This window comes from Lonchura striata, chromosome 1 (genome assembly GCF_046129695.1).
Source record: "Lonchura striata isolate bLonStr1 chromosome 1, bLonStr1.mat, whole genome shotgun sequence".
Lineage (NCBI taxonomy): Eukaryota > Metazoa > Chordata > Aves > Passeriformes > Estrildidae > Lonchura > Lonchura striata.
This window is the reverse complement of record NC_134603.1, coordinates 8,713,793-8,740,720: the sequence shown is the minus strand read 5'-3', so window position 1 is coordinate 8,740,720 and position 26,928 is coordinate 8,713,793. Positions and strand designations below refer to the sequence as shown.

At 39.9% G+C, this 26,928-nt stretch overlaps 1 protein-coding gene across 1 annotated transcript in view; it reads left to right on the top strand.

The window, feature by feature from the left end:
- The window catches only part of TG (thyroglobulin), a 145,949-nt gene that overhangs the window by 58,776 nt on the left and 60,245 nt on the right, over nt 1-26,928 (top strand). Inside the window, exons 35-41 of the mRNA XM_077781935.1 lie at nt 487-552; nt 9,516-9,650; nt 10,480-10,644; nt 11,741-11,963; nt 14,343-14,436; nt 18,273-18,432; nt 22,992-23,188. Of these exons, the coding sequence (XP_077638061.1) occupies nt 487-552; nt 9,516-9,650; nt 10,480-10,644; nt 11,741-11,963; nt 14,343-14,436; nt 18,273-18,432; nt 22,992-23,188 (1,040 nt within the window). The remainder of the gene's footprint in view (nt 1-486; nt 553-9,515; nt 9,651-10,479; nt 10,645-11,740; nt 11,964-14,342; nt 14,437-18,272; nt 18,433-22,991; nt 23,189-26,928) is intronic.

Below are 26,928 nucleotides of genomic sequence, written 5' to 3'. Positions count from 1 at the left end.
ATTAGCAAATGAGAAGTTTTTTGTATGGAAATTATTATGAAGTTTGATGTATAATGAATTCTTATTTGAACTTCAATTTGGGAAGTGTTGTGCTGGAAACTGCCTTGTTTCTAATTCATATTTCTGAGAAATTCCAGTTTGCTAGAAGCAGAGAGAATCTCATGTCTCTCCTGGTGCAGAAACTTGAATATAGAGAGGGGCATAGAAAAATCTACAGAAATACTGAAATGAATTGTTCATAACTGCATCTCAAAAAGCATTTGTAGAAGTGTTTATAAATACAGAAATTTAGGGAAGTCTGGTTTAATGTACAAGCTCAAAAGGATTAGATAGCAAAGCAGCATTGCATCCTTACTGATGGTGTGTGTGGGCAGAAGATGCAACATCCAGGTCCGAAAAGTAGTGCTGGAAACTTTAAGTATCAATTGCATTTTAAACCTTGAAGTATTATTGTTTCCAATTGTGTTGTTGTTTTTCTGCTTTCAGCTGACTTGAAGAGCACCATTCCCAACCTGTGTCCACCTGTTAATGTACCTTTCAGGCCAGAAAGTGGTAAGTGTATTTATGAATTAAACAAAACCAAAACCAAACATCTCCCCCAAAAGTCCCTCACAAAAAAAAAAAAAAAAAAAAAAAAAAAGGCAAAAAAAGCAGTAAAAATCCCCCCATCCACTATTTTGTTCATATTGCTGGAAGATCATACTATAATGAAAGTGTTCCCCATGAGGTCATTCATTTAGGTGTTTACTAATTTTCATTAATTGTGTATCATTTAAAAGAAAGAACTGCTATATCCACAATACTGACCTAATTTCTCACACTCACTGCCACATGAGACAAAATATTTGGCAGGACTGATGAAAAAATTTATTTATGATTGTGGGTGTCACATCAGTTTCCAGATACAATGAATCTTATGGTACTCACATGCATTATTTTAAAAGTGGGTGGATTTTCTTAGTAAATGAAACTTAACTGCTCTTTTTCAGGGCTTTTTGTCTTCTGACCCCTAAAAATATATGCAATAGTCAGCAGCTACAGGCTTCCCTGAAGTGTCCTTTCCAGAAATACACTGCATAGCTGCAAAATGCTGTGTGTAACGGAAAGGAAGGGAGTGGACTGCTTATTAGAAAACTCAATTTAACCCTCCAGTTATACTGAAATGAGAAGTCACTTCCATCTCTGCCCTTGATTTTCTGTTTGATCTGAACAAATACTTCATCTGATTGAATCTTTCTTTAAACTATATGCAGCTGAGCATGCAGGAGACTTGACATTTGCAAAGAATTTTCAATACTCAGTTCAGAATTTATTCTGATCTGTCTTATCATCATATCCATAACCACGAGTCCTGATCAAGTTTGGTCTATTTTTTAGTATTTATGCTTTTTAAATGATCGTTTTAATGCAATAGAAGGAGAACTCCTATCTTTGTAGGTAAGCAGAAATAATTTTTGTGTAAAACACTTTGAGGAGGTGATGGGGTAGGTCCTGCGTGTAGGTTGGGCAATTCAACTCCTTTGCAAACTGTTTTTCCCATGGGATGTGGAAAACAACTTCACTGAAGCTTTCTTCCTCCCAGAATGAAGCTTGGTAGTAATTTTGTCATTTTCCTTTTATGTTTTTCTTGCTTTCTTAAATCTAGGAAAACAGTGCCCTAAGCAGCACTTAAATCAGGAAATTAGGTCTTTCTGTTGTTTGCTCTTTACTCTAAGGCTGCCAAGAACAGCAGCACCAGCAAGTGAGGTACTCATCTTTTGTCACAACCCTGACCTATCACATCCATTTCCAGGTCATCTTTCCAAATGCAGAGCAGCTCGGGTTATCACTAGTTTGCAGAGATCTGGTTAAGCAACCCAAGCCAGCAGAGCTTTCCACAAGGATGCAGGATTCTGGGCTAGAGTGGTTGTCCTGGGGACTGGCAGTGGTCAGGAGAAGTCACTTAATTACAGAGCACAGCAAGGCTTATGGAATGGAATGGAATTTAAATTAGCACCGGTTTCGTGGACACTTTAGGGCTCTGACACCACTGGAGCAACAACACATTCAAAATGCAACTGGACACCATCTGTCCTTAAGTTCTGCCTCATTTCGATAGTAAAAGTACCAGACTGCTTATTTAGGTCAGATTGTTATCTGGGCCGTATTGTCAGAGGTTTTAGAAAATTTTCAAAAGCATTGTTTGCAAACACTTTATGATTGTATGTTGTATTAATATGTACTATATTAGAGCTGGGCATCACACAAAAGCTAGCGTTTACTGAATTTTGTACATTGTGGTAATGCTTGTACATGGGGATAAAAAATTACTGCGGCTGCTCTGTGGTAGCTAAATGGTGAATGTGAGAAAATATCACTGATTAAAGGGCACTGCCATGAGTAGATATGTGTGTGTGTGAATGTAAAAGTATCTATATATATAAAAAATACAATTTTGTCCATTGAAAGATCATAAAAATACTTAAATTTTCATACTTTGCCAGAAGGCTCTGCAAAATTGCGAGGTTAATGTTATGTCCAGTCTAGAGTCTGAGTTAACTGGAGCTCTATTAAGGCTTACATTTCATCAAATGTTAATGCACTGACTGCCTAATTTCCAAGTCAGCCAGTTTGCAATGCTCAGGACAGACTGCCCAGCACTTTGCTTCCTCCCATTTGCAGTCAGGATGCTATTCAAAATCTGTGGTGTCTGCAGCCCCAAATGTTGTGAAGAAACCCAGATGAGCAGACTTATTTTCAGCCTGGTGGGAAGTAGATGCTTTGCCTGTTTTGCTCATTGTTCTTCTCAAAGGCTTTGTAGGACCATAAAACTGCAGAAAGGTCTCAACAGATTTTCACAAGTACACGGATAGCAAAAGGCAGGGTAGGGAAAGTGTGGAGCTGCTGAATGGGGCAGAAGACCTGATGACAAAGGAGATGGAAAAGGACAAGGTTCCTTCTTCACCTCAGTCTTTCCTGGCAAGTCCTGCCTTCAGGATATTCAGAGCAGGGGGAAGACTGCAGCAAGGAAGTTTTAGCTTTAGAGAAAGAGGATCAGGTCAGGGACCAAGCTGGACATACAAATCCAGGAATGCAGAGGGAGCTGGTTAATGTCATTCTGAAGCTGCTCTCAAATACCTTTGAAGGTGATGGGAGAGATAATTATTTTCCTTCTGTTCCCTGGTCTGGGCTGTTGAAGGAGTTCCTCAGCAGTAATCACCATGTCTAGACCTCTGAATCTGCAATGACAAAAATAATTTTCAGGGGCAACATCTTTTCATGTCTTGTTCTAAAGCAGCCTGCAGCCACTAGGGAGATGCAAGAAAAGACCCTTCCCTATGTAAGGTCAGTCCTGGGAGGGACGCAGCAAAAGAAGAGGGTCAGGGCTCTTCCTGTTCTTTGTCTTGTACCAGCATGTTCATCCAGCAGTCCATTGCAGCCCTGTGATTTCTCTCAAAAGCCTGAGGCTCCAATGGGCTTTCTGCAAAATATTGCCCCTACAAACAACACTGCTGTGTGTTTCTAACACTTACTAGGTACCCCATGAGCCCGTGAAAAAGAGGGATTAGTGCTCTGTAGTGCCTGCTACTCTCTAGCAGGAGGGAGGTGAACTGCACAATGTCTTTCATCTGAATTCTCATTGTTTTGTTGTTGCCTCAGCACATTTTGCCTGCTTGCAAAAGCCGTTCTGCTACAAGGCTAAAGTCTCCAAGTCATCTCATCTCCAAGCGCTCATGTGTGTAACTGAATGCATGGTTTTCATCTTTAACTAAATTAACACTTTCATTTATTTCTGCACATCTATTGCATGGAGCAGAGAAGGCTCCTGCTGCTCTGTTGTGATTTCCTCATAGTTTCTGTGATCTCAGAAGTGGTGCTTGAAAAATTGACAGCCTTAACTGACTGGGAAACTCTGACTTTTTGCGTTTGGAACATTTTTTCCCCTGTAGAAGTTCATGTGCTGTGATGACGCTGAGCATGGAACCATCTGTGGGGAGTTTCAGGCACGATCTGTGACCTTTAACAATGGGAGGACAGATGTTATTTTAAGACTGCCCATGCTGAAAATGCTCATATGTCATCCTGCAGTCTTGGTTTACTTAGGCTGGTATTTAAGCAACTCTGCTCAGTTGTGTGAACATGGTGGACTGTCTTATAAAGAGAAAACAGCCAGGTCTCAGGTTTGAGATGGAACTTCCTGCAGGCAGATGTAAGCTAGGGGAGATAAGAAAATGGTTTTTCTAATTATATAATTTTGTATTGTTATTTTCCAAATGTGCAATGCTGTTATTCAAACAGTTTATGCACAAGGGTTTGAGTGTTGAAAATTTTTATGTGTTTGCAAATTAGTCTGAAAGAAGCAAAACAACCTATGAGATATATTACCTGAATTTATAGAAGGAATACTTGTGCTTAGAGCGGACTGGAGAGCCTGAAAATACTCCTGTGTATGTGGGGAGGAACAAGCTTGATGACTTTTGACTTTGTTATGAGATTTATTCATTGTATACAGTAATTGTTTAAAATTTAATGAATATTTTTGTCTTCAGTTCTAACTAGAGCATGCCTATCTGTCTTAGATTTGGCAGCTGTTAGGAGGCAGTGGCCCTTACAGGGCCCTGTGGGTTACATACAGATCATGTGGGCTCTGTTCCCACTCCCTGCAAATCAAGTCATTAATTGAGAAACCACCCAGGCATGTGGATGTAATGATCTTAGCCCCTTTCTGTTCCTGCCTCCTATGATCCCCTGGTGATTTATAGTCATTCCCTTGAGGCAGGACTGAGCAGAATAGTGGCTACAGGATATTCCAACATGGGAATAAATTTCCTATTGGGCTGTGTCTGCACATGGGGTATTTCCATTCTCAAGAGAGATGCTGATGGCAGTACAAGTGCTGATGTAGCTGACTTTGGTGATTAATAGTATCATTTATCTTCCTGCTTTCCCACAATGGTGAGTATTTGTCAGAGACATATAGTGTGAAAGAAAGACAGCCTTATTTTATCCATTTTTGGGAACTGATTTACTGTGCTCCCACACAGCAAATTTGATCTCTGACATGGAATTATTCTATCTTTGGTCTTAAGTTTGATTTTTATTGTTTGTAGATATGAGGCTTTTACCCTTTTGAAAACAGTTTAAAAAATACCTAGTAAAAATACCTAGTATATTTTTAATATCCCCTTACTATATCATTTGCTATAATTGGCAACACTAAAGGAGACAGAAAGCTTGTATTTAAGAGGAATATTGCAGGATTGCTCCCTGCCAAAGGCCATAAATACACAGTTGTTATTTTTGAGACTTGTCTGAGTTGTCATTACAGTTATTATGCAGAAGTTTAAAGAAAATAATTCATTTTGAATTATACAAATCTCAGTGGATCAACAAAAACAAGAAGCAGTTATATTTTAGGAAGAGTATATTTTCTGCAGGTCCACTCTGAGTTGATGATTTGCTGGCTTTGAAGATTGTTGGTATACAGACAGGTTAGGCAGTATGCTGAAAAAAATCTATTAAAACTAGGAATATAAAACACAGAGTTCAGTCTGTAGGCATGTTTTGGGTTTGAGTCAGGGGTATTAAATATGGCTCACAAATTTCAGAATTAAGATCAAAATATTTTCATACATAAATCAGGCATAATTAACCCAGAGGTCTGATTTATGTACTTTCTTAACCTTATATTGACCTCCTCAACTTCACAAGTTTTCTTTTAAATTTAACTAGTTATTTTAATGCACTTCCATATCTCTGTTTCCTTAGATCAAGTGTTAAATTTTGCAGCAAACTCGTAATTTATGCTTCTTTTCTTCCACTGATGACAGTGATAAAACTTTTGTTGACTTTATGGCAAGGTTTTCATTATCTCTTTGCCAGGAAATCTATTCCAGTCTTGTGATCTTGTGTCTGCAGTGGGAGCAGAGTAAGGCCAGCGTGAGTCTTTTTGCAAATCAAGTCTTAAACTTTGCCTACCTAAACAAGAACATCTGGAAGAGAGGGGCTCTCTATATGGAACATCTATAATTTTGAAATGAGAGTTAAAGGGGATGGCTGGATTCAGAGGGCTGTAATTATCCAATGAAAGCCTTTGCCAAAGTGTGGGTTGGCAGGTCAGCTCTTAACCTATATATAAATCAGAAATTCTTCCAGCCCATCAGGTGCACTGAGCATTGCCAGGAGCACAGGGCCAGTCTGCAGCTGCCTTGTGAGAGCAGTTTCCACATGAGGCAAGTTTAGATCAGCCATGGAAAGTTGTGTTTTGCTCACAGAAGGAAGTGGCTGTGTATGGCTGTTGCTGGATCTGATTTCAGGAGTAGGAAGAACCAATATCCAGAATCTCTTTAGCAGCTCACTGCTGGCTGTCAATGTCCACTGTGTGCCATGCACAGCTCTGTGTTAAAAGAGGTTTGCTCTGTTGTTAAAATAAGCATTAATGTTTGTGTGTCTCTCTGCATCTGGGGTCAGCTGGGCAGAAAAAGGGAAAAGCAAAAAAACTGAGCATCTCAGCATTTAAATCTGACCTGAGATCATGAATACTGCGTCTGGGATGGAGGATGAAAAAAATCCCAAAACAATATAAACCCCAACCCAACCCAAAAAACCTCCCATGTGGGTGATGGCAAGGGACACTTCTGTGATATCTGGGACAATGAATAATCAGTTTAGATAGGAATGTAGGAGCTGTGGATATTTGCATCATGAGTGGTCCCTCTTCCATATATAGCATGGGCTGCAAAGTTCCCAGTGTGCCTCATATGTATATAAAAGATATGCTCCTGACTTAACTCTGTCCCACATAAAGGGATAAAATAAATTTCTAATGTAGCAGTAGAAAATGTAGCTTGTGAAATTAACTATAGGAAGCAAAATTCAAATGTCAGAGCTGTAAATTCAAAAAGTTGATTTTTTTTTTTTTTTGTGGATTCATTTAGAATTTCCCTCCTGAGAGGGCAAGAACCCCTCTGAATGGCCTGTGGGAAATGGAGGCAAATGAGAATGGTGAGAATTGTCTGAGGTCACTTGGTGAGTCAAGGAAGCCATGGAAAGAGAGTCTAGGGAAATGTCTTCCAAAACCACTGGTGCACCCAGACTTTTTGTGTTACTGTGGAATCCAGACAAGGCTCTCTTTTGGGAGGACCACAGCTGGCAATTTGAAGCTTTATGTTTTTGAACCTCAAGAGATTTTGCTTGTTCCATTAGTAGGACCTCAGCTGCTGGTACTGTAGACAGCACAGGATGGCAACATTGCTCTTAGGTAAAAAAAAACTTTGAGTCATATTGATAAAAGTAATCTTTTCTTGTTCTTCAGAAAAGAAAAAAAAAATCCCAAAAAACCACAAGCTGAAAACATAAATTGTCAAGATTCAGTCTGGAAAAGAAAGACCTGGGGGATCTAGTAATGCAGGCAGAAAATATCTGGAGAGGATGTAATGGTTAATTCTCCATCACTTAAAATTGATGGAAAATTATACTTATTTTAAAATAAAATTTTTAAATTTTATCTTTCTAATTATGTGCCACCCTAGATGTAGAGGCTAAAGTTTTCTATCATAGGTCACATAACAGCTCATGGTGGATATTTTTCAAAAAGAGAAACCATTGACAGTATGAAAAATAGTAATTTCTACATTACTAAAATCACTCTGTTCCTCTAAAATAATTGACTAGTCAGTCCTTAAAGGGAATAAAAAATCCAGTGCAGTGAGTCTGTCACATAAGTCAAGCTGTGAGTGCAGGGTCACTGCTCCTGACTAATTCAGATCCCCTCTGATGTAGCACTGGTGATGACTTTGCCTCTCTGTGACTCAAGGAAGCTTGTGGTGTTAACATAACACAGTGCAACACCACATTATCCTTCATTTCTACTTAGCTGGAGACCTTCAGCTTCTTTCTCTTAGAAAAGTTGCTCACAACTATAAGAGGAATGGAATTATTTTGGCTGTAAAGGACCCACAGAGCCCAGTCCTGCTTTCTTGCCTCTAGTTCAAAACCTGAACTCTGTGAAGTTCCATGGAATATAGAAAGTCAGTTCATCACTCCATCAGATGTTCTCTTCACCAAGGGGGATGGCAAAGGAGCCAAGCCCTAATGCAACATCCTTGGTAGTGGTGATAGCACATTAGTTTTTTTCAGCTTGTCCTTTGTGAGGTAACTCATGCTTGAGGTTTACACTTCCTAGGGAAGGATTTACCCTGCAAAAGAAAAGACTTTCTGTTACTCTGTGTTGTCATCAATAATACAATAGTTATGAAATTGAATTTAGTCTCTGCTATTCCCTGCCTGTTTGCTCAAGGAGGATGCAAACAGCCTTGTCTGTGGTGTTTTGGCTCTTGGGTTTCCATCAACTGGACACGTCAACACCAGGACTTTCACACTGATTTTATGGATGCCAGACCTCAGCCTCAGGTCTGATGTTGAGTGCTGTGGTCAAATTGTCTTTCTGAGAGGGGGAGAAAGGAAACTTTGGCCATCTTTGCCAGTCACTGATTTCTCAATAGAATAAAAGAAATGTTTAATGAAATGACAGGTCATGACTTTTGTGTCTGTGTGGGTGAATGAACTCAAGGGCAAGACCTGCTCACTAGGAATAGCAAAGGAACAGCTGACTCTGCTCTGTCCTCACCCTACAATTACATGGAGAGGGCAACACCAACCTCCTGTTTAGGACTCAGTGGCCACAGCAGGACCTTTTGCTTTTAAAATATATTGAACTTCTGAAAGGAACTGAAGTAATTAAAGGCCCATTCTGTCCCAAACCTTATTTTTTTGTCTTTTGTGTGCAAAATTGAGAGTTCTCAGATATTTTTATCTGTTTGTATATGAGAAAAGAATGTTTGTGGCATGTTTTTTTTAAATATAATTTGAGAGAGAAGGACAATTCTTGAGGAATGTCAGAGTTAGTACATATGTATATATGCATGCTCACACAAGTGCATGGATGTTAAAGGTATATATGGGAATATACATATATGTAATACACATGATTATATTTACACATATGCACATATTTGTGCGTATATATATGCCTGTGAAATTGAGTTAAATCTTAATTATGTAGAAGTTGCATCACATTAAAACTATTCATAGAATTTAATATCATTTTGTCCACCAAATCAAATTAAAATGATCAAATTAACCTTCACTTGCTTTCCAAGAAGTTAGTGGCTGTTCCTGTTCAGGAACTTGTATGCAAGCATTAGAACCCATACCCTTTAATGTAATTAGGGCTGTTCAAAAAACTTTTCTTTAAATCAGGATTTACCTTCAAACCTGGATAAAGGTGCTCTGGATTTGCCTGTTTCTTTACTAAACACCTTTGCAAACAAATTAATATCTGACCTCTGAACATGAGATCAGACTTTCAAGTCAATAAAAGGCCTTTGAATATTTAATTTATTCTCAGTTCATGCAAAGGAAGATGTCATTTGTTCATTGAGGAACTCCCCAATGCTTTTAACTCTTTATTAAGTTTGTCTGAAATTTTTACTGCTCCTTCTAGTCATATTGTTTTTTTATGGTTCATTTTACAGAGTATATGGATGCATGGCAACCCTTAAATGTGTCATCTGTTCTCATGGATTCATCCATCTCACACTTTGAAGTTGTGCATGTTAGCAGAGATATATCTAATGACTTCTCCTTGGCGAGAGATTTTTGCCTTTCTGGTAAGAAATGGTCATTCCCAGCTTTACAGAAAATGCTGACTTGTGAGTCTGAAAACCAGGAACAGCTTTCCCACTTTTGACATTGATACACTGATTTTACTTGTCTTTAAAGACTATTCCAGTGTTTCCTGATCTGAGAGAGGGGTTCTGAAGCAGTTTAGAGGGTGATGCAATAGCTATAAAATACTTAAATGTAATACAGTAATGAGGTAATTTTGACACCTCTTGGGCATGGAGATCTCTTACTTCTCCAGGCATTGTACAGCTGGAAGAATAGTATAGCAAGTAATTAAAGCAATGATGTCTTGTTTTTCTAAAGAACTACTTCCATTTGCTAAATCCACCTGCCAACACCTAAATCAACCTGTGGTAGGTTGAAGCAGGGATTGAGCTGGAGTAACAGCAAGGAGAATTGCTTTATTCTACAGCCTGACCAGACAGAAGAGTCTTTTAATTTCACATGACTGGGAAATCCTCAATGCCACAGAGTGGTAGAAATAAGGGAAAGTTCCCACTTACTCACTGGAGACTGTTAGAATTCAGATGAGGTTATCAGCATTTTATTAGATAATATACTTCTTCTAAAACCTGTGATAATACTTCTTTTGCTGATTATTCCATTTTAAACCAGTATAAGCTTCTGTCCTTTCACTATTTTGCAGAATGTTCTGGGCATTTAAGGACATTTATGTCCCATTGCTCTGAATTACATCATATCTTTGTTGCTTCACCTGTTGACAACCTTTCTTTTAAGAACAGTGTAACACTATCATGTAAAATGTGAGAACACATTTTTACCTGCTCTTTTTCTTCATGCTTCACCTCACAGCTTGTTCAAAGAACCAGTCATGTGCAGTGGTTACACTGGAAATCCAGCCTTCAGCCATAAGGTGCATTTTCTACCCTGATACACAGATGTGTGCACATGGCCTGCAAGGGCACAGCTGCTGGGTTTTACTGAAAGAACCTGCTGCCTACATCTACAGGAGACAAGGTGAGAGCAGGTCAAAGCTGTGGAGGAAGGACCTCAACTGTGGTGCTCGATTCTTGTGAGTGGAGGACTGAGGAATTCCTCACCTCATAAAACAATCTGGATGTCTCCTAGACGCTTGTCCATGGCTGTTGCAAAGGAGTTACAGCCAAGAGGATGGGAAAAATGTCCCCAAATACTTTTTTAAAAATGCATGAAATTGTAGTCTTACCCACTGGTGGTGAAGCAGGCATAACAGAGGAAATTTAGTTTATGAAGGATGTTTTGAAAGTGGAGTAGTAAAACCAAACAACAACCGTAATGCAAGTCCAGCTCTTAGCTTTTCATCTGCAGAAGATTCTTTGATATGCTCTTCATTTTAAGCTTGGAGAATAACATTAGGAGTGTTCACTGCCAATTGAAAGTATTAAGGACAATCTCTAGAGAAAACATAAAACCAAACAGATATTGCTTCTCCTTAAACAGGATGTAATAATATTTTAAATAAGTGAAAAATATTTAAGAGAGAAAAAGAAGCTGTGCAGACAGTGTAGATAAGTAAAAATTCTGCTGGTTACATACTTATTTTAAAGTGTATTTGGTTTATTCCCCTTGATTTTTAAAGATACTGCTTTCTTTTTATATAATACTGGTTATTTTATTTATTAAAGGTAATCAGAACCCAAGTGACAATAAGGGGGAAAGGAAGAAAATTTTCCTTTTCACTGAAATTCTGTGAAGTCAATGAGAACCTTCTAGGTTGAAACTCAATGAGAGAAAAAGCAGTTTATCATTGCAAAGTAAAACAAAATCACAAACTGAGACACAAAAGTAGACTTGTGTGTTTCTTACAGGTTTGGTTTTAGTCCCTTTGAATTTTGTTCCTGCCTATCAAATACATTGTTTTAGGAGAAAAATAGCAGGAGGTGTCACTTCACTGTGTTTTAATGAACTGTTTTATAGGAAAGCAGTAAAAGTAAACAGTGAGTTTATCTGTGTTTCCTTTAGAGAAGGGACACTTAACAGTTTAACACTATGGGAAATGGGACTTATTTTCATTTCCAAAATGGTCTTAACTTGAAAAAAACAAATTATTTTTCCTGTGCTTACCCTCTGATAGATTTACTCCTGCCCATTTCCGAATCGGATTCAACCCCAAGAGTGTACATTCCGTCCCACGGGTATCTGATGGGCAAATCCCAGGTGATCCACGTTGGCTCAGGGTGGAGGAACATCAGCCAGTTCCTGGGGATCCCCTACGCTGCCGCTCCGCTCGGCGAGAGGCGCTTCCGTCCCCCAGAGCCGCCTGCTTGGCTGGAGGCCTGGAACGCCACCGCGGCTCGGTGAGAAACCCCTGGTCCGCCAGGAGTGGGAAAGCTGCTGGAGTGATGACAACAATATTCATGTCCTTTCCTGCAAAGCAGCCTACAGAGTACAGACACTTTGATTAGCAAGGAGAATAATTTCTCCGTCTATGTGTTAAAGAATGCAAGCACCTCCAGAGAAAAGGCAAATTCCTGTCCACTCCGTTGCCTTGAATCTCTGCATAACTCCCCACCAACTGTCTGCTCTCAGTCCATTTTCATTCTGAATAGTATTTATACAGGTATTTATTATATTTATACAAATAGTTTGGTCCTGCTGAGCCATACATTTGTACACATTAATCCAAGAGGGCACTTCAACACTGATGTAACCAGAAGCTATGGGCCTCATATAGAAATTCTCTGCCTGGTAGGGGCCAAGAGATCAGGTTGAAGAGCCCAGAAAATCAATCTCTTCTGTCCAAAACCTAATGAAAGGCAAATATCTGGAGAGTTGAAAGTATATTTGGCCTTTGCTTGTCCCCTCCTCCAGGATGCTGCTGAGCTGTGGCGGTGTGAAGCCACAGCCTCGAGTACATTGCAGGCATCTGGTGGGATGTGACTTTTTGTTTCCTCACGTATTTAGTGATGTTATTTTAGCACACACAGCACCAGCTCTTGGTGTCTGAGCCACAGTCTGGGTCTAGTTAGACCCACCTGCCTTTGTGATCTCCCGTTGAAGACCTGGAGTTACAATGAGCAGCCTGGCTGAGATTTAAAAAAAAAATTTGGGGACCTTTGTTAATCTGTTTCTGGCTTTTGAATCCACAGTGCTTGCTCACTCCAATGAAGACTTCAGCTATTATCTTTTATTATCCATTTAAGAATAAAAAAACAATTATTTGAGTTTACACTTGGGGAATTGGAGAGACCTCACTTTATGTATAGAAACTGTTGATTTTTTTTTAGGATTATACATATTCTGTATTGATGCTGAATATTTATATATGAGAAATTCACATTAGCACAATGCCATTATTGACAGAAGAGATATATTTATTTATCAGCTTGGACTTGATAAAACACTTTAAAAACTTAAAAAACTCAACCCAAACCAACCCAACACAACCAAAAACACCTGGCAGCTATTGGAGTCTCCAGCTCCTGGAAGAGCTGTGGACTTGCTTCAGCAGGTGGCAGCCTTTCTCCTGGGAGCTGGAGAATAGAAGCTGTGATCTCAGGTGATGATCCCTGCTGCCCTGTGGAAAGCTGTATGATTAATAGGGTAATACCTGTTGTCTTGGCAGGTTTCCTACCTGGGAAATTGTATTAATTGTATTTTTTCTGCCAAAATTGGCTTCAGCAGTTTTTTGTTTTGGAGATGATGTGCTTTACTATGTCAGTGTGAAAGTTGTTGAGTGACATCACCATCATAGAAATTACCCCCTTATGGAAAAAAAAGTAAAATTCCATGAAGTTTGGTCCTTTTACTTGTAATTTTATATTAATTTCTTTACAGCTTTAGGACAAACTTTTACAAGGGCATTAAAAATTATAATTTAGAAATAATTCTCTGAGCTATTACTACATTTTCTGAAGCTTCTTTTAGCTTCTTCACTACTAAATTGTGAGTTTTTTCCATAACTCATTGTGTGGTATGGATAAAGCTGTGAAATAGAGGAACTGGCTTCAAAGTAGGTTATCACTGAACAGCAAAAATCATTCACTTAATTCAAGTTTGATATGCTTGAGCAGAAGAATCTCATTCAGATGATGGCCAGAAAATAATTTTCTCTATGTGTCTGGTTACTGAATTTTTATTGAAAGGGTACTTTAAACATTAATTGACACTGTTAATGATGCTATGATGCTTAGAACAAAAATATTTAAAAAATGCATTAAAATTTTTAAGTTACCAAATTTTCCCACAGACCATTAGAAATTAAATTAAACCCAATGAAATGTAGCCCACAGACCACTGGGAAATAAATGAAAATGTATGTAGCCCACAGATTATTAGAAATTTAAATAAATAACCAGCATTTCAGCAATAGAGTGGATTTTGTAGGTGGGAAGGGGAGACTGTGCTTGTGAGCCTCAGCCCTGCTCTCTTTACAGCTGGTGCTAATTTTGTGTAGTTTATGTGAAGTGTGAGTTTCTTGAAAGCATATTTTTAAGTTTTAAGCTTTTTAAAATGAGGCAGGGTTTCTGAGGAGGGGTTCTAGGCACACAAATGCAATGCATTATATGCATGTATACAAAACCACTTAGCTGTTGCTAAGTTATGGGTCAGCACAGTTTTAAATGAAATCAAGATTTAAATGTTTTATTAACCTAATACATCAAAATATAAGGAAGTAGCAGCAGTAGAAGAGTAAAAGCCTTTTTTATTGTAACTTTCTCAATCTGTGTCTCTAGGGCAGCATGTTGGCAGCCAGGAGACGGAGAGGCCCCATCACAGTCTGTCGGTGAAGACTGCCTGTATCTACACATCTTTGTTCCTGCCACCACTGTAAGTAAGAGATGTAATTAAAATCAATTTTTCTTTGTAGCTGAGGATTGTCTCTTTTCAAAGTGCTTTTAATTGGCATGAATGGATGTTTTACCTGTGTTTCTCACAAGGCCTGCAAAGTTAAATTAGGCACTCTGGTGTCTTTACTGGTACAAGAGTATTCCCTACAGGTTTTGTGTGAGCTGTGCTGGGTGACTTGGAGGACAGCACACTGAAAAGCTAGAAATAAGGGAGAGACAGAGAAGGAAACAAAACACCATAAGAAGGTGACAGCAAAGGAGGAGAAATTAAGGACAGAGATGGCAGTGTTCCTGCAAGCAGACCGTCTGTCCAGGAGACAGTAATGCAATGCAATACATCAACATTTACCAGCAGACAGGGGGCTGCTGATGGTTTTTTTCACCCTACTCTTTACTGCTCCCCTGTTTACATCTGTAGGAGTCTATTGGGAAATGAGAGTGGCAAGCAGTGCTGGGTTTGTGGCCAGCTCACAGAGCTTAAAAATAGACGTTTCCAAAAATGGCTGGGCTGCTGGTACAATATGAGGAATTGTCATTTGAAAGTTCTTGATTTTTCTCATTCTAAACAGATATAAAAGAAAGCTCTAAGTTAAAGCCAAGCTAAAATGGTTGGCCAGCCTCTGGGGGGCTGGGGATGAAGATGCTGAATAACATGTGAAGCCCATTGAGGAGTGGGCCCATAGACAGGAACTTTTTCTTTCCACAGTACTGGCAATTTTCAGAAGGTGATGGTAGTTGTAATAGAAATTTATGAATCTGTCATACTGCATGCCTAGAAAGAGCTGGTTTAGCAATCTGACAGCAGCACAGAGAGTCCATTGCAGGCCCATTTTAATCATTAGAGAGACCAGCAGTTTGTCTTCTCCCTGCAGCATGAGGCTGTCATTTGCCTTGAGTGCAGTCACCACTTATTGAAAACATCAGGTCACTGTCCCAGGCAGTTTGCCATCTATGTGTAAGAGCTGCTTTCAAGATACTTTATTTGAAAGCATTGTATTTTCCACCAGACTAAATAGGCTTGTCTATTCTTCTCAGTCCTGTGAACTGAATCTCTCCTGTCTTTTGTAAAATTGTAAGGTAGAAGTAGGTCCAATCAAGAAAATGAGTTTCACATATAATATGTCTAGTCCAGGAGAGAATTAAAATTTCTAGTTTTGCAGAAGTAACTGGGAACAGAAGACATTGAATTTTCTTGTCTTTTTTTGTGGCAAGCTCTATTTTTTACTCACATGCAGTTAGATAGTTATATATTTTCAGCTTGTGGAAAGTTAAATTAGCTAGTAAATGTGGAATATAAAATCTCCCAGAGAGCAGTGAATGCAGAGGTCATTCAGGAGCATTTTGAGCCTCAAAAACAGCACAGTGCAGGGACTGCTGCCTGTCACCAAAGGAGTCTCAAAGTGTCAAGCAGTGAAGAAGGTGAATGACATAATTTTACTTCCATAGCTACTGTACCACAGTTAAACTGGCACTTCTGAGTTTTTCCACCTATAATTATCACCACCTGTCACACTAGCTCAGAAAAGCTGTGTTTTTGCCTTATTTAGAAAGGGTTTAATTGTAAGATCAAGATTTAAAAATCTCCATTAACAGAGATTAAATAGGAAAACAAAAACCCTCTCTCTTCTTTCTCCATTTCTTGCACATTCCCATCCTTATTGTGTCATCCCCATTGCACTCAATTCTTTACAGAGCAATAGTGCACTGAAGGTTTTCTGTCTTGGTGGAGTTTAAATCTGTCCCTGTCAAGTAGCTCATCAAGTGTTTTACAGAAGGATGAGCAGGGAGGTTGGACCAGATGGCCCCAACAGTGTTCCCTTCCAAGGTTAACCATTCTGTCACAGAGAAGATGCTTGTGAATATCATGAAGCTTCTCAGACTTCCAGCTGACTTGCAGCATCCTGGTGGCTGCTGAACTTCATTACCCCATCAGGGTTTCCACATGGAACCTAAGCCCCTGCAGTAATGAGACCATGATGGAGCTGCTGGGCTTCCCATTGCTTGGTGCAGAAAAAAAAATGGGAATGCTGCATCCAGACACTTGGCTCTGTGCACAGTCCCAGTGCTAAATCTTCCCCTGAATTACTCCATATCTGTAGCATCTATTGTAAATGGCTTTGGTTTGCCATTTCCAAATGTTACTGCCCATCTTTGACCTTTATAAGCTTTTTATTGTGTAAAGTCACTCAGAATAATGTAATATGCAATTTACAGGGCAGACGGAGGTCATGGTGCTATGGAGACTGTGGACATGTGGGAAATGCTTAGTATGAGCCTCAGGCTTAACCATGCTGAACTGAGGGGATGGAGCAGGCTCAGTATAACTGTTAATACAATTTTTGCTGACACAACTCAATGTGGTTGTATTTCAGAATGAATTTCCATGTGAAAACAGATTATTTCATTTTTTTCTTCACCCCCATCGCTCTCTGTGTTGCATGTAGTGCAGAAATGGGAACCAGGGACAAGGCACTGCAAGTTAGGCAATTTCAATTCAACAGAAGTTCATGAGGAAAAAAAGCTGTCTCAGTGCTTGTAATGTCTTGTGTTTTCTTGGCGACATTGTTATGTTCACAAGAAAGCCCCTGAACTGATTCATCAGAGAGATAAGTGAGAAGTGCCCACACAACTGTGGGCAAATTAAAGGCAGGTGAGGGTAGTTTGCCTTCTAAGCTGTAATTTTGCAGGATGCTGCAGCCATTGCTGCTCTGCTGCTTCTCCCACACAGCCATTTGTGTTTCTGCTGGAGACATGCTTTGCCAGAACAGATGGGACTGCTGTGTTTAGCTAAGCTCCATCCAGAAAATAACAGCAGCAGAGCCCAATGCCCTCTAGGTGCAGGGAAAACCAGCCCCAGATGTACTTTGATGCTGCTACAGAAAAGGGAAAAACCAAAGCAAACTCCTCCCTTATGTTGACTGAAGGATGTTTCTATTGAGGGTCTGTAACCTGCTGGTTAAGTTCTGAGGTGTCCTGGGGCTGTTCTGCCTTTTCCTGTTGATGCAGCAGCAGCTCTGCTGTGTGTGCAGAGAGGGTCCCTAGCTGGTGCTGCTTTGGGAAAAGCTTCTGTTTCTGCGCAAAATCAGGTGGCTCTGCCAGGAGTGTTAGCATGGGTGCAGACTGGGACTCCTGCCATCCCAGGAGTCCTGATGGGCTCTTTTGAGGCAGAGTCCATCTGTACTTGATGAGATGTGGGTCTCTCCTCTGCAGAGACAAAGTCCTCTCTACAGAATCCCTCTGTGTATCTGGTAGGGGGAAATTTCCATGGGCACTGAAGGAGCATGGAGTGTTATCAGTATCAAGGGACATTTTTGAGACTAGGCAGTGTTTGGGTGCTGAAGACTTGAGAGCAGGAAGCAGCTGTGCACAGCTAGAAGTTAGTCTTACTCAAGATGGAGCAACCCAACAGGCCTTTTCCTTCTCTTGTTTCTCACTTGTTTGAATTTTTCCTGCTTGTTTGTGTAAAGCAGATGTGCTCTAGCAAGGACAAGCACACCACATGCTCAGTGGTCAAGGCACCAGGAGCTGACCTAGAGGAGATTTTGGCTCATGGAATATAATGGTGCTGTTAGATCTACTTTATACTGGAGATAGTGTCCTCTTTATGATATTCAGGTCATTGCAGACAATTTGTAGACAATTGTGGACAACACCCTTTAAATTCCAGACAGATGGGCAAATATTCCCTCCTTATGGTCACTCTCAAAAAGCTATAAATGGCTTAGATAATGTTCAAGAGGAAGCTGCTTGTGCTCTCATCAGTGACCTACCAAAGCAGTTGGCAACAGGAATATTAATCTGTCATTGTCATGGCAGGTCAAAAACATGTCAGTGTTGGTGTTCTTCCACAATGGAGGGAGTTACAATGCTGAGGAGGGAAAGACAACCCTGGATGGGTCATACCTGGCTGCCATTGGTAACGTCATCGTCGTGACGGCAAACTACCGGGTCGGTGTCTTTGGCTTCCTGAGCACTGGTAAGTCATGGGTTTCCAGAGCAAACACAATTATGCATTCTGTAACTCTTCTGATTTTTATTTTTTCAAATTATTTTTTAACTCAAGTAACCTATATCTTTCACAGGTATTTTTTTTCCTAAATTATTGTGGGAAAAAAATGGCCAAGAAGTAGTGGGGACTTGATCTGAAGAGAAAGGGGAGAGGCTGGGGGAACAGGGACAGGAGCAAACCCGACCCAATATCTATATCAAAGCACTGGCTAGGCCTGTGCTTGCAGATGAACTTCTGGATATTGAGTTTTGCAGACACATGTGAAGATAGGTTTGTATCAAAATTCTTGCTAATTCCAGTGGCCTAACATTGTGGGTAGAGTTTTCAATGATTCCAACTTCCAGCCTGTTCCATCCATGAAGTGTTGCTGATGCTCTCTTGTGCCCATGTCAGAGTGGGAAGAGGCAGAGACAGATAATTGCAGGTTCATGGTAAGAAGGATGTGAGAGGATGGAAAGTAAGGCACAAAGGTAGTTGGTTGGCTCCTTAACAATTCAGCCGGACGTTTGCGAAAGACTTGCCACATTTAATCTGAATCTGGACTGGCCTGGATTGACTGAACATTTGCATGTTCTATGTTGCAACCCTTCCCCATGTTCCAGTGTAAAGGATTTTTGCTCTCCTAATGCCAATTGCCATTAAAAATTACACAAATTCCCATTACAAATAGGATTTTGTATTGCATAAAGAGGTATGGAAACACACATTCAGTCTCCCTAAATCTTTGGGGTAGTGCCATCTGGTCTTGGGGATTGTTTTTTTTTCCTTTTGCCTTTTTTTAGCCTTGCCTTTTTAAGCAAGTAGGGAACACCTTTCTACCATCTTTCACTTCTGTGTGGGGCAGGGGAACTTAAGGTATAAGCCATTAAGAGAAAATGCAACAGCTGCAAGTAGAGCTCTGTCTCAGTCTGGTGGCAACCCTTGGCCTCTTTAGTGGGCATTTTAATACATTTATAACTTTTAGGATGTCATATTTGCCATGTTTACAAGTATCTGACTTACATATGTGGCCTCATGATCCTTTTGAGTGTTCACTGCTAGTGATGTTGGGTGGATTTTGCCAGGTTTGAGGTTATAGCTGTAGCTGTTAACCCTTCTCTGTTTATTGTTTTGTCCAAAGCTCACTCACAGCAAAGTCTCTTTCATTTGGTAAATAGAGAGCTGTAACTACAAGATCCTTACTTATTTAGATAAGAATTTGGTTATGGATGTAGCTGGAGAAAAAACATCACTGTTTTCATCCGTGCAAACCCAATGTTTATGAAAGTGATACTATAATTTCATTTTGTCTAGAGCCAAATGCAGTGTGGATAGGTGCTGTGGGAGCTTCCAGAACACAGCATGGCCACACCACCCTCCTTCAGCCCTGTGAACCTCACCTTGGTTTCCTCCTAAATGAAAAATGCTGGTTGGGCTGAAAATGATGCAGCAGTATTTATATGATGATACAGAATTTAGGAAAGTTATTTGGTCTCTGTTTCACAGGGTTCTGCTTGCATGTCCAAAAATGTCAATACATGGCTGGTATTTCCTGCAATCTTTCAGATAGTGGTAGTTCATTACATGACTTTTTGGGGATCTTCTCCTCTCTCTGTACTGTCAGGGAAAAGTCAGTCTTTCCTGGCCTCTTCCTCTTTGGGAAGTCCATGGTGTGTATTTGGAAAAATTGTACAGTCCTAGAATCACAAAATATTTGAAGTTGAAAAGGATTCCAAGAATCATTGAAGTCCAGTGTCTTGGCCCTGCACAGGAGACCCCAGGAATCCCACCATACATTTGAGATTATTGTCCCACACACCTTGAACTCAGGCTTGGTGCCGTGGCAAAAAATGGGTGATTATTTAAGCCATTAACCATTAACATTCCAGTCTCCTGCACCTGGTCCTTTGGAAATTTTGCCATTGGTTTCAAAGGGAGCAGGAGTTCACCCTTAGGGCTTCATAGCAGGGCTGTCAGAAGGCCCTACATTTAGAAATAAAAATTATGAACTCATGAGTAATATTAGTTTGATTGTCCAACTAATCAAAGTCCTGAATCCTCTCAAGTTAATTTGTTATAAATTACAAAACTAGAAAGGAAGGAGTTAAATGGATTTTTAAGGAATTGAAGGGTAGTGAAAACAGGTTTCCTTTTGTGTGGATGGAGTTTTTATTAGTTCTACAGTTCTTCTGGTCTTTCAGTGGCAGGGCTTTTGCAAAAAGTGAAAGATCTCTCTTCTGAACATAAAAGATGTTTAATTAAATTTGCTATCACCCATTAATGTTGCAAAAAGTGATGCACATTCTTACTAATGCCTTCACTTTTTCCTTTGTGTCCAGAAAAATTAAGGTGAGTTGCCAGTGATATGAATGGCGAGAATTTGGAGAAGACAATCATGTTTTTAGGTTTTATTCTTTAAAGACTCCATGAAGCCATATAAACCAGAATTATTTTCATGCTTTAATTTAGCACTATTGTTCCTCTTCTGTTTAATAATAGCAGAAGGAAGCACACGAGGACTCTGGTTTCTTTTCAGCTTCCTGTGGTCCGCAGGAATGTGATATTTTCCTACAAAAAGGCAGTTGAAAACATTCCTGGCAGACATGTTTCTTTCAGTCTAACTCCTGTGAAGGTCCATGCATGCATCCGTTCTCCAGTGTGGTACATTTCACAACCCAGTTGTGGTTTTTGCCAAGGAGAAAGGAGCTGGTTATATTTCCCTCTTTGGTCTTTTTGTTTAGTATAGTGAAAGCAAGGCAGATTGTGTGGCTAAAACATTTACATGGATGTGCACATAAAAACTTTTTCACCAGAGGGATTGAAAAACATTGGAGCAGGCTGCACAGGGCAGTGGTTGAGGCACCATCCCTGGAAATATTTAAAAAGATGTAGATGTGGCACTTGGGGACATGGTTTGGTGGTGGACTTGACAGTGCTGGGTTAACAGTTGGGCTCAGTGACTTAAGGTCCCTTCCAACATGACTGATTCTGTGGTTTCACTTCCTTTGGACTGGTCTCAGTGGGGATGGAGCAAGTCCTTAAAATGAGATTTCCTTTTTAAAGAATGGGTTTATTTGCTGGATTGAGAGCTCTGGGAACTGGTCATGGTATGCAGAACAAACTAAAAAACAAATCATAAAATCAAAAAACTAAGCAGGGAAAATATTTCCTCATTTGCTTCACTCGTGTGGCTTGGCCTGATCATCTGAAGCAATGGCTGTAGGTCATGGTGTTTTGGACTTTTCACTTTTTGGCTGCCCTACTGAAAGGCTGTTCCTAACAATGATTGTTGTAGTGTGGGCATCTCTAAGATCTGCAGTTACCATTAATCTGTTCTCCTCTGTGTTTAGTCTGCTGTGTAAACTGGTGTGTTTGATACCTCAGGAATTCACTACAGCAGTGGAAAGGATGTACACTTTAACTGCTCTTTGCCCAAGACTTGTCCAGAAAGCAGCATCTTTTTATTCTAATCTCTATTAATTTTAATTCACTAGTTTCTGAACCTATCCTTATTTTACACTTGTACTATTTGGTCTTGGCAATGGAAGAAACAAATAGTTTCAGCTGTGTTTCTATTCACAGCTTTTCTGTTTTATCCTGTGGGATTTTGGTTTTTTCCAAGTTTTAAATGTGAAGAATTTTAAAACTTTGAAAATGAATGGCTCATTGTGAATTAAAAAGAAGCAGGCAGTGAATAATCATTTTCTATTCCTTTTTTAAAACCATGGAGGAATTACTTATTTCTGCTTTTGTTGACATAAAATCAAGCTTTACCTACATTCTTGCATCATTAGATACTTTCAGTATTTGTTTCTTATTAATTAAAGTACCAGGTTACCAATTTTGATGTTGAAAAGGAGGAGGTCCTATTTAGGTATGAGAAGCACATGATTAATTATTTGTTTATTTTTATATTTACAAATATATATATATATATATATATATCTCAGATTTCTATTGGAGAGACATAGGACAATCTCAAAGAATATAGGCAGAAATATTATAAATTTTAAAATAATATCTGGAAGAAATTCAAGATGTTGGGATTTATGATTGGTCAGGCAGGGCAAGTGTAAGAGATATGTAGGAAGGAAACATTTAATCAGGTGTACCCCAGGAAAACACTCATTTTTATAGATCCCTTCCAACTTGTGAACTTGGCAAACACACAGATGTTTTATTTGTCTGTTTTTAATTCATTTTAAGATTGAGCTACTTATGTAGAAAAAGAATCTTATGGCTAAATCTATGTATCCTTGAGCCTGGATTTGTCTCCTGCCATGAAGTGTCCTAATGAAGCTCAGAAGTTCATGTGTTATTTTTCTATCACTAGGACAAAGCAGCACCCCTGGGGCTGCCCTGTGGAGTGGTAAAAGCTGAAACGGAGTCACTGTGTAAAGTGACTACCTTGGAAGAGACCACCTCAGACTTTTAAACTCTGGCTATCAGTTTTGTCAAGTTTCAGCTACAAGAGCTGCAAAAAATGTCACATTTACCCCAGACTTCGATGTTTACCGTTTTTAGCCATGCTTTGTTTCCTCCTCCAGGCTCTGCTGAGGCGAGTGGGAACGCTGGGCTGTGGGACCAGCTGGCAGCTCTGCGGTGGGTGCAGCAGAACATTGCCAGCTTCGGCGGCGACCCCGGCCGCGTGTCGCTGGGAGCCGAGCGCGGCGGGGCCGACGTCGCCAGCGCTCACCTGCTCACGGACACGGGCGCAGACCTCTTCAGCAGGCTGCTGCTGATGGTGAGTTCCCTCCTGCTCCAGCCTCACCTGCATTGTGAAAGGATGCTGCCACAGAGATCAGGATGCTGCAGTGGCGGCGCGTGGGTGCTGGCTTTATTTCATCCATACCTTGACAGGGCTGTTATTGCTGTAGTTATTTCTCATCTCACCTGTGACTGTTATCTCCAGGAGCTGGATGCTTCACCAGGATGTACAAGAGATGCACTTTGGTGTTTGATTTACTCATAGTAAGAATCCAGTTTTCGTCACTGTGGTTTTTTTTGTGTATTATATAAATAACCTTGTTTCATAAACTGGAGGTACAACAGCTTAGTTTCCATTCCATAAATATGATTTTGGTCAGCAGCTTTTAGACTCTGAAACTGATGAGCCAGACTCCCACATGGTAAAGTATCCAGTCTTTTTATCGGATCTTGAGATAGATTTCATTTAAAAGAAAAAAAAAACAAATTTCAGGGAGTAAAAATTAGTTTACAGATGGGCTTGTTTCCCATCAGCTTAGACCATTTTCTCAACCACTCCAAGTGATCCATATCCTTACAGCCTTTCCTGTGTTGAGTCTTAGGACTCTGATAACAGTTTTGCCGGCATGAATACTGATGTTTATCTTCACAGCCTCAGTGTGCTCTGAAATGAGGCTTAATCACCAGAGGAAGTTTATATATCCATCAGAAATGGTACTTGGACAAATGAGCTCTGCTAGCAGTGCTGCCTTGGAACAGTGAGCAGTGGAATAGAATTCTTGATTCAGGAAGCTGAGGGCCCAATTAAATAAAATGCTGCCTTGAATATAATGACATCTTAATTCAGTACCTAATTGTTCTTCACTGTGTCCTTGCTTCAGGAAACATAACTTGCTTTTGCATCCCCATGGCTCAATAAGTTTATTTTAATTGATTCGTTCTATTGGGGAAGGCAAGGGAAGTTTTTGAAAATTGCTGCTCATTAATTGTTTTTTTCTGTCATTTTCAAATAATTCCTCACACAGTTCCTAGATTTTTAGTCAGCTCTTGACATAGAATTTAATTTGCTAGAGGAACCAGAGTACTTTTCTCTCAGTTTCCTCCTACTCTGAAGTCACAAACTCTTTACTGACATGGCTGAGGATGGGGCCCTGTGAAAACTGTGTCAGACACAGTGCAATTTAACAGCTGAACCATTAGGGAAGGGAAATGCAAGGACATCTTTTCTTATTGCTGCTTCTGGAGAGTAGTTCCACGTTATGTATTTTCTTTGGTAAGATAAGTTTAAACTCATTATTTCTCCTACAACAGAACACTGATGGAAAACAGCAGCAAGTGCAATGAGCAGACAGGTGCACAAATTCTTCCCACTTTTCTAGTGTTTACATCATTGTTTTTCTGGGACTGTACAGATCACTGTCTTGGCAAAAGCAGTATCTCCGCTGAGTTCAGAGTAGTGTTAATTATTTATCCTGACAGCCTCACATTGGGTTTGTTTTTTTTGTGAAATTCACTGACAATATAAAAAGCAAGCAACAAAAGAAGTAGCTTGTAGCTTAAAAATATTCTTGATTTGTCTTTTTTTTTTTTAAGTGGTGCCAAAGCTGGTTTTTCACTTACATCTCCTGTAAAGGAATATGTCTTGTATTTGTTCAAAGACACCAAAATTATTGAATTTAAATTTTACTGTAAAAAAGGAGGTGCACACAGACTAGAATTATGAAACTGAGAATATATAACAGATATATCTTTCCTGAGGGAAAATCCCTCAATGGAGCTCTTATGCAGAAGTCAGCTTTGTGCTTCTTGTGTCTGTATTTGTTATGCATGATAAAATCATGCTGTTCCTGAGCATGCGAGAGGAGTGGTGCATGAAACTTTCTTTACTAGAAAATGTGCACCTGAAATAGCAAAATGCTATTGAGTTTCCTGTGTGTACCGTATAATAACTTTTTGGAACAAATCTGAAAACAGATTGAACAAAATCAGTGCAAAGTTATCACAGGGACTTTTTAGATTATATTTCATCTTTCAGTAGCATAATTAGAAATAAGTGTTTTCAATAATTCTGGTCTTATTTTAATGGTTTAAGAGCATTAGCCTGGCATTTGACTTCATTTTTTATCACTCAATTAACTACCAGTGTGATGTTGATGTAGGTGACTGGATCAATGGTGTGGATGGCAGGGGGCTGCAGAGGGCAGCTGTGTTGGGTGTCCTCTCCAGGCATTCCTGGTGGATGTCAAGGGCACCTTCCAACCTTCTTCCACCCAGTTCAAGGGAAGACACCAGATCCCTCCTGGCCATGGAAGCAGTTTAGACAATAGTGCAAAGAGAAGGTTTATTGCTCTTCTACTGCAGTCAAGTGCAGGGCTCTCTGACATGGACCCTAACTATCCCAGATCCTGGTAATTAGCTACTCTTTAGATCTCCTTTCTTCCTTCTTTTCCCATCTCCTTTTTCCCTCCCTTTACCAGTCTCATTCCCTCTCCAAACTCTTTACTGACATGGCAAATGAACCACCTCCCTTGGTTACATTTTCATGATACCATTTCATACGTAGTGTCAGATTTGTATAAAATCACTTGGGGGCTGTCATCCCTTGCAAGCTTGTGTTTCCCAAAAGGTCCCAAATAAAGGCTTTCACTTAATTGTGAAAATGGTCAGACCTCACAGGATCTCCCCATAGCCATCCATGAAATCCAGCCCCACCTATGGCACATTTAATTAGTTTTTGTCACCTTATCATGGCATTACTGTGAGGATGACAGAGTGTCTGCAGAGGTCACCCAGGGAGTGGAGTCTCCATCTCTGGAGGTATTCCAAAGCCATCTGGACATGGGCCTGGGCAAATGGCTCAAGGTGGCCCTGGTGAAACAGGGAGGGGTTGGATCAGAGGATGTCTGGGGCTCCTTTCCATGCTGAGCTGGTCCATGATTGTTGAACCTGTCCGTGTCAGGATGTTTCATCCCCTTCTCACAGAGTGTGTCTGAGTGCTGCCAATTGTATGAGCTCTGGGATTCTTTTGTCACCTTCCATCCAAGATACCTTCTGGCACTGTCGTTGCAAGGCTGCGTGATTGTACTAGTTGCACACCAGGTTTCCCATTTTCTAAAAGCAGCACAAAGTAACAAAGTAACTACTGAATATTATTTTAATGAATAAATGTGATGACTTAGAAATCTGAAATGCTCCCCATATACATTTTGTGGATAAAATGCAGCCACCATAATGTATTGATTGTCAGTAACAGTAATTAGATTGTACAAATGCCTAGAGTTCCTGAGTGTGTTTTGATTTTTGTTTACCAGCCAAATTGCATTCATCCTTTAAGTCCTGAAATATGTTTAAACAGGCTGTGAAATATTTTGATCTCTGAACCTGTCTTGCTAGTGCAAATGACCTTACACAAGAGCTAAAGAGCACATAGATTTGTCCTAAGAGCTGTTTAGAGAGTAAATATATATATATATTTGTGTGTATATATATATATATATATATAACCTCTCAAATTCTCTATTTGTCCAAACCTTCATTATTCAAATCTATGCAAAATGTAGAAAAGAATATTGGAATGAAACTATCTCAGCTTGACAGCATAGGTTGCAGCATTTTGCACACTCAAACAAGAGTGATTGCTTGTTTAGAAAGCAATCAAAAGCAGGTTCAAAGGAAAGTACTGGAATTGTCTGCCTGGGGAGGTGGTGGGGTCACAATCCCTGGCTGTGTTAAAAAAAAGGATGTGGCACTCAGTGCCATGGTTTAGTTGAGGTGTTG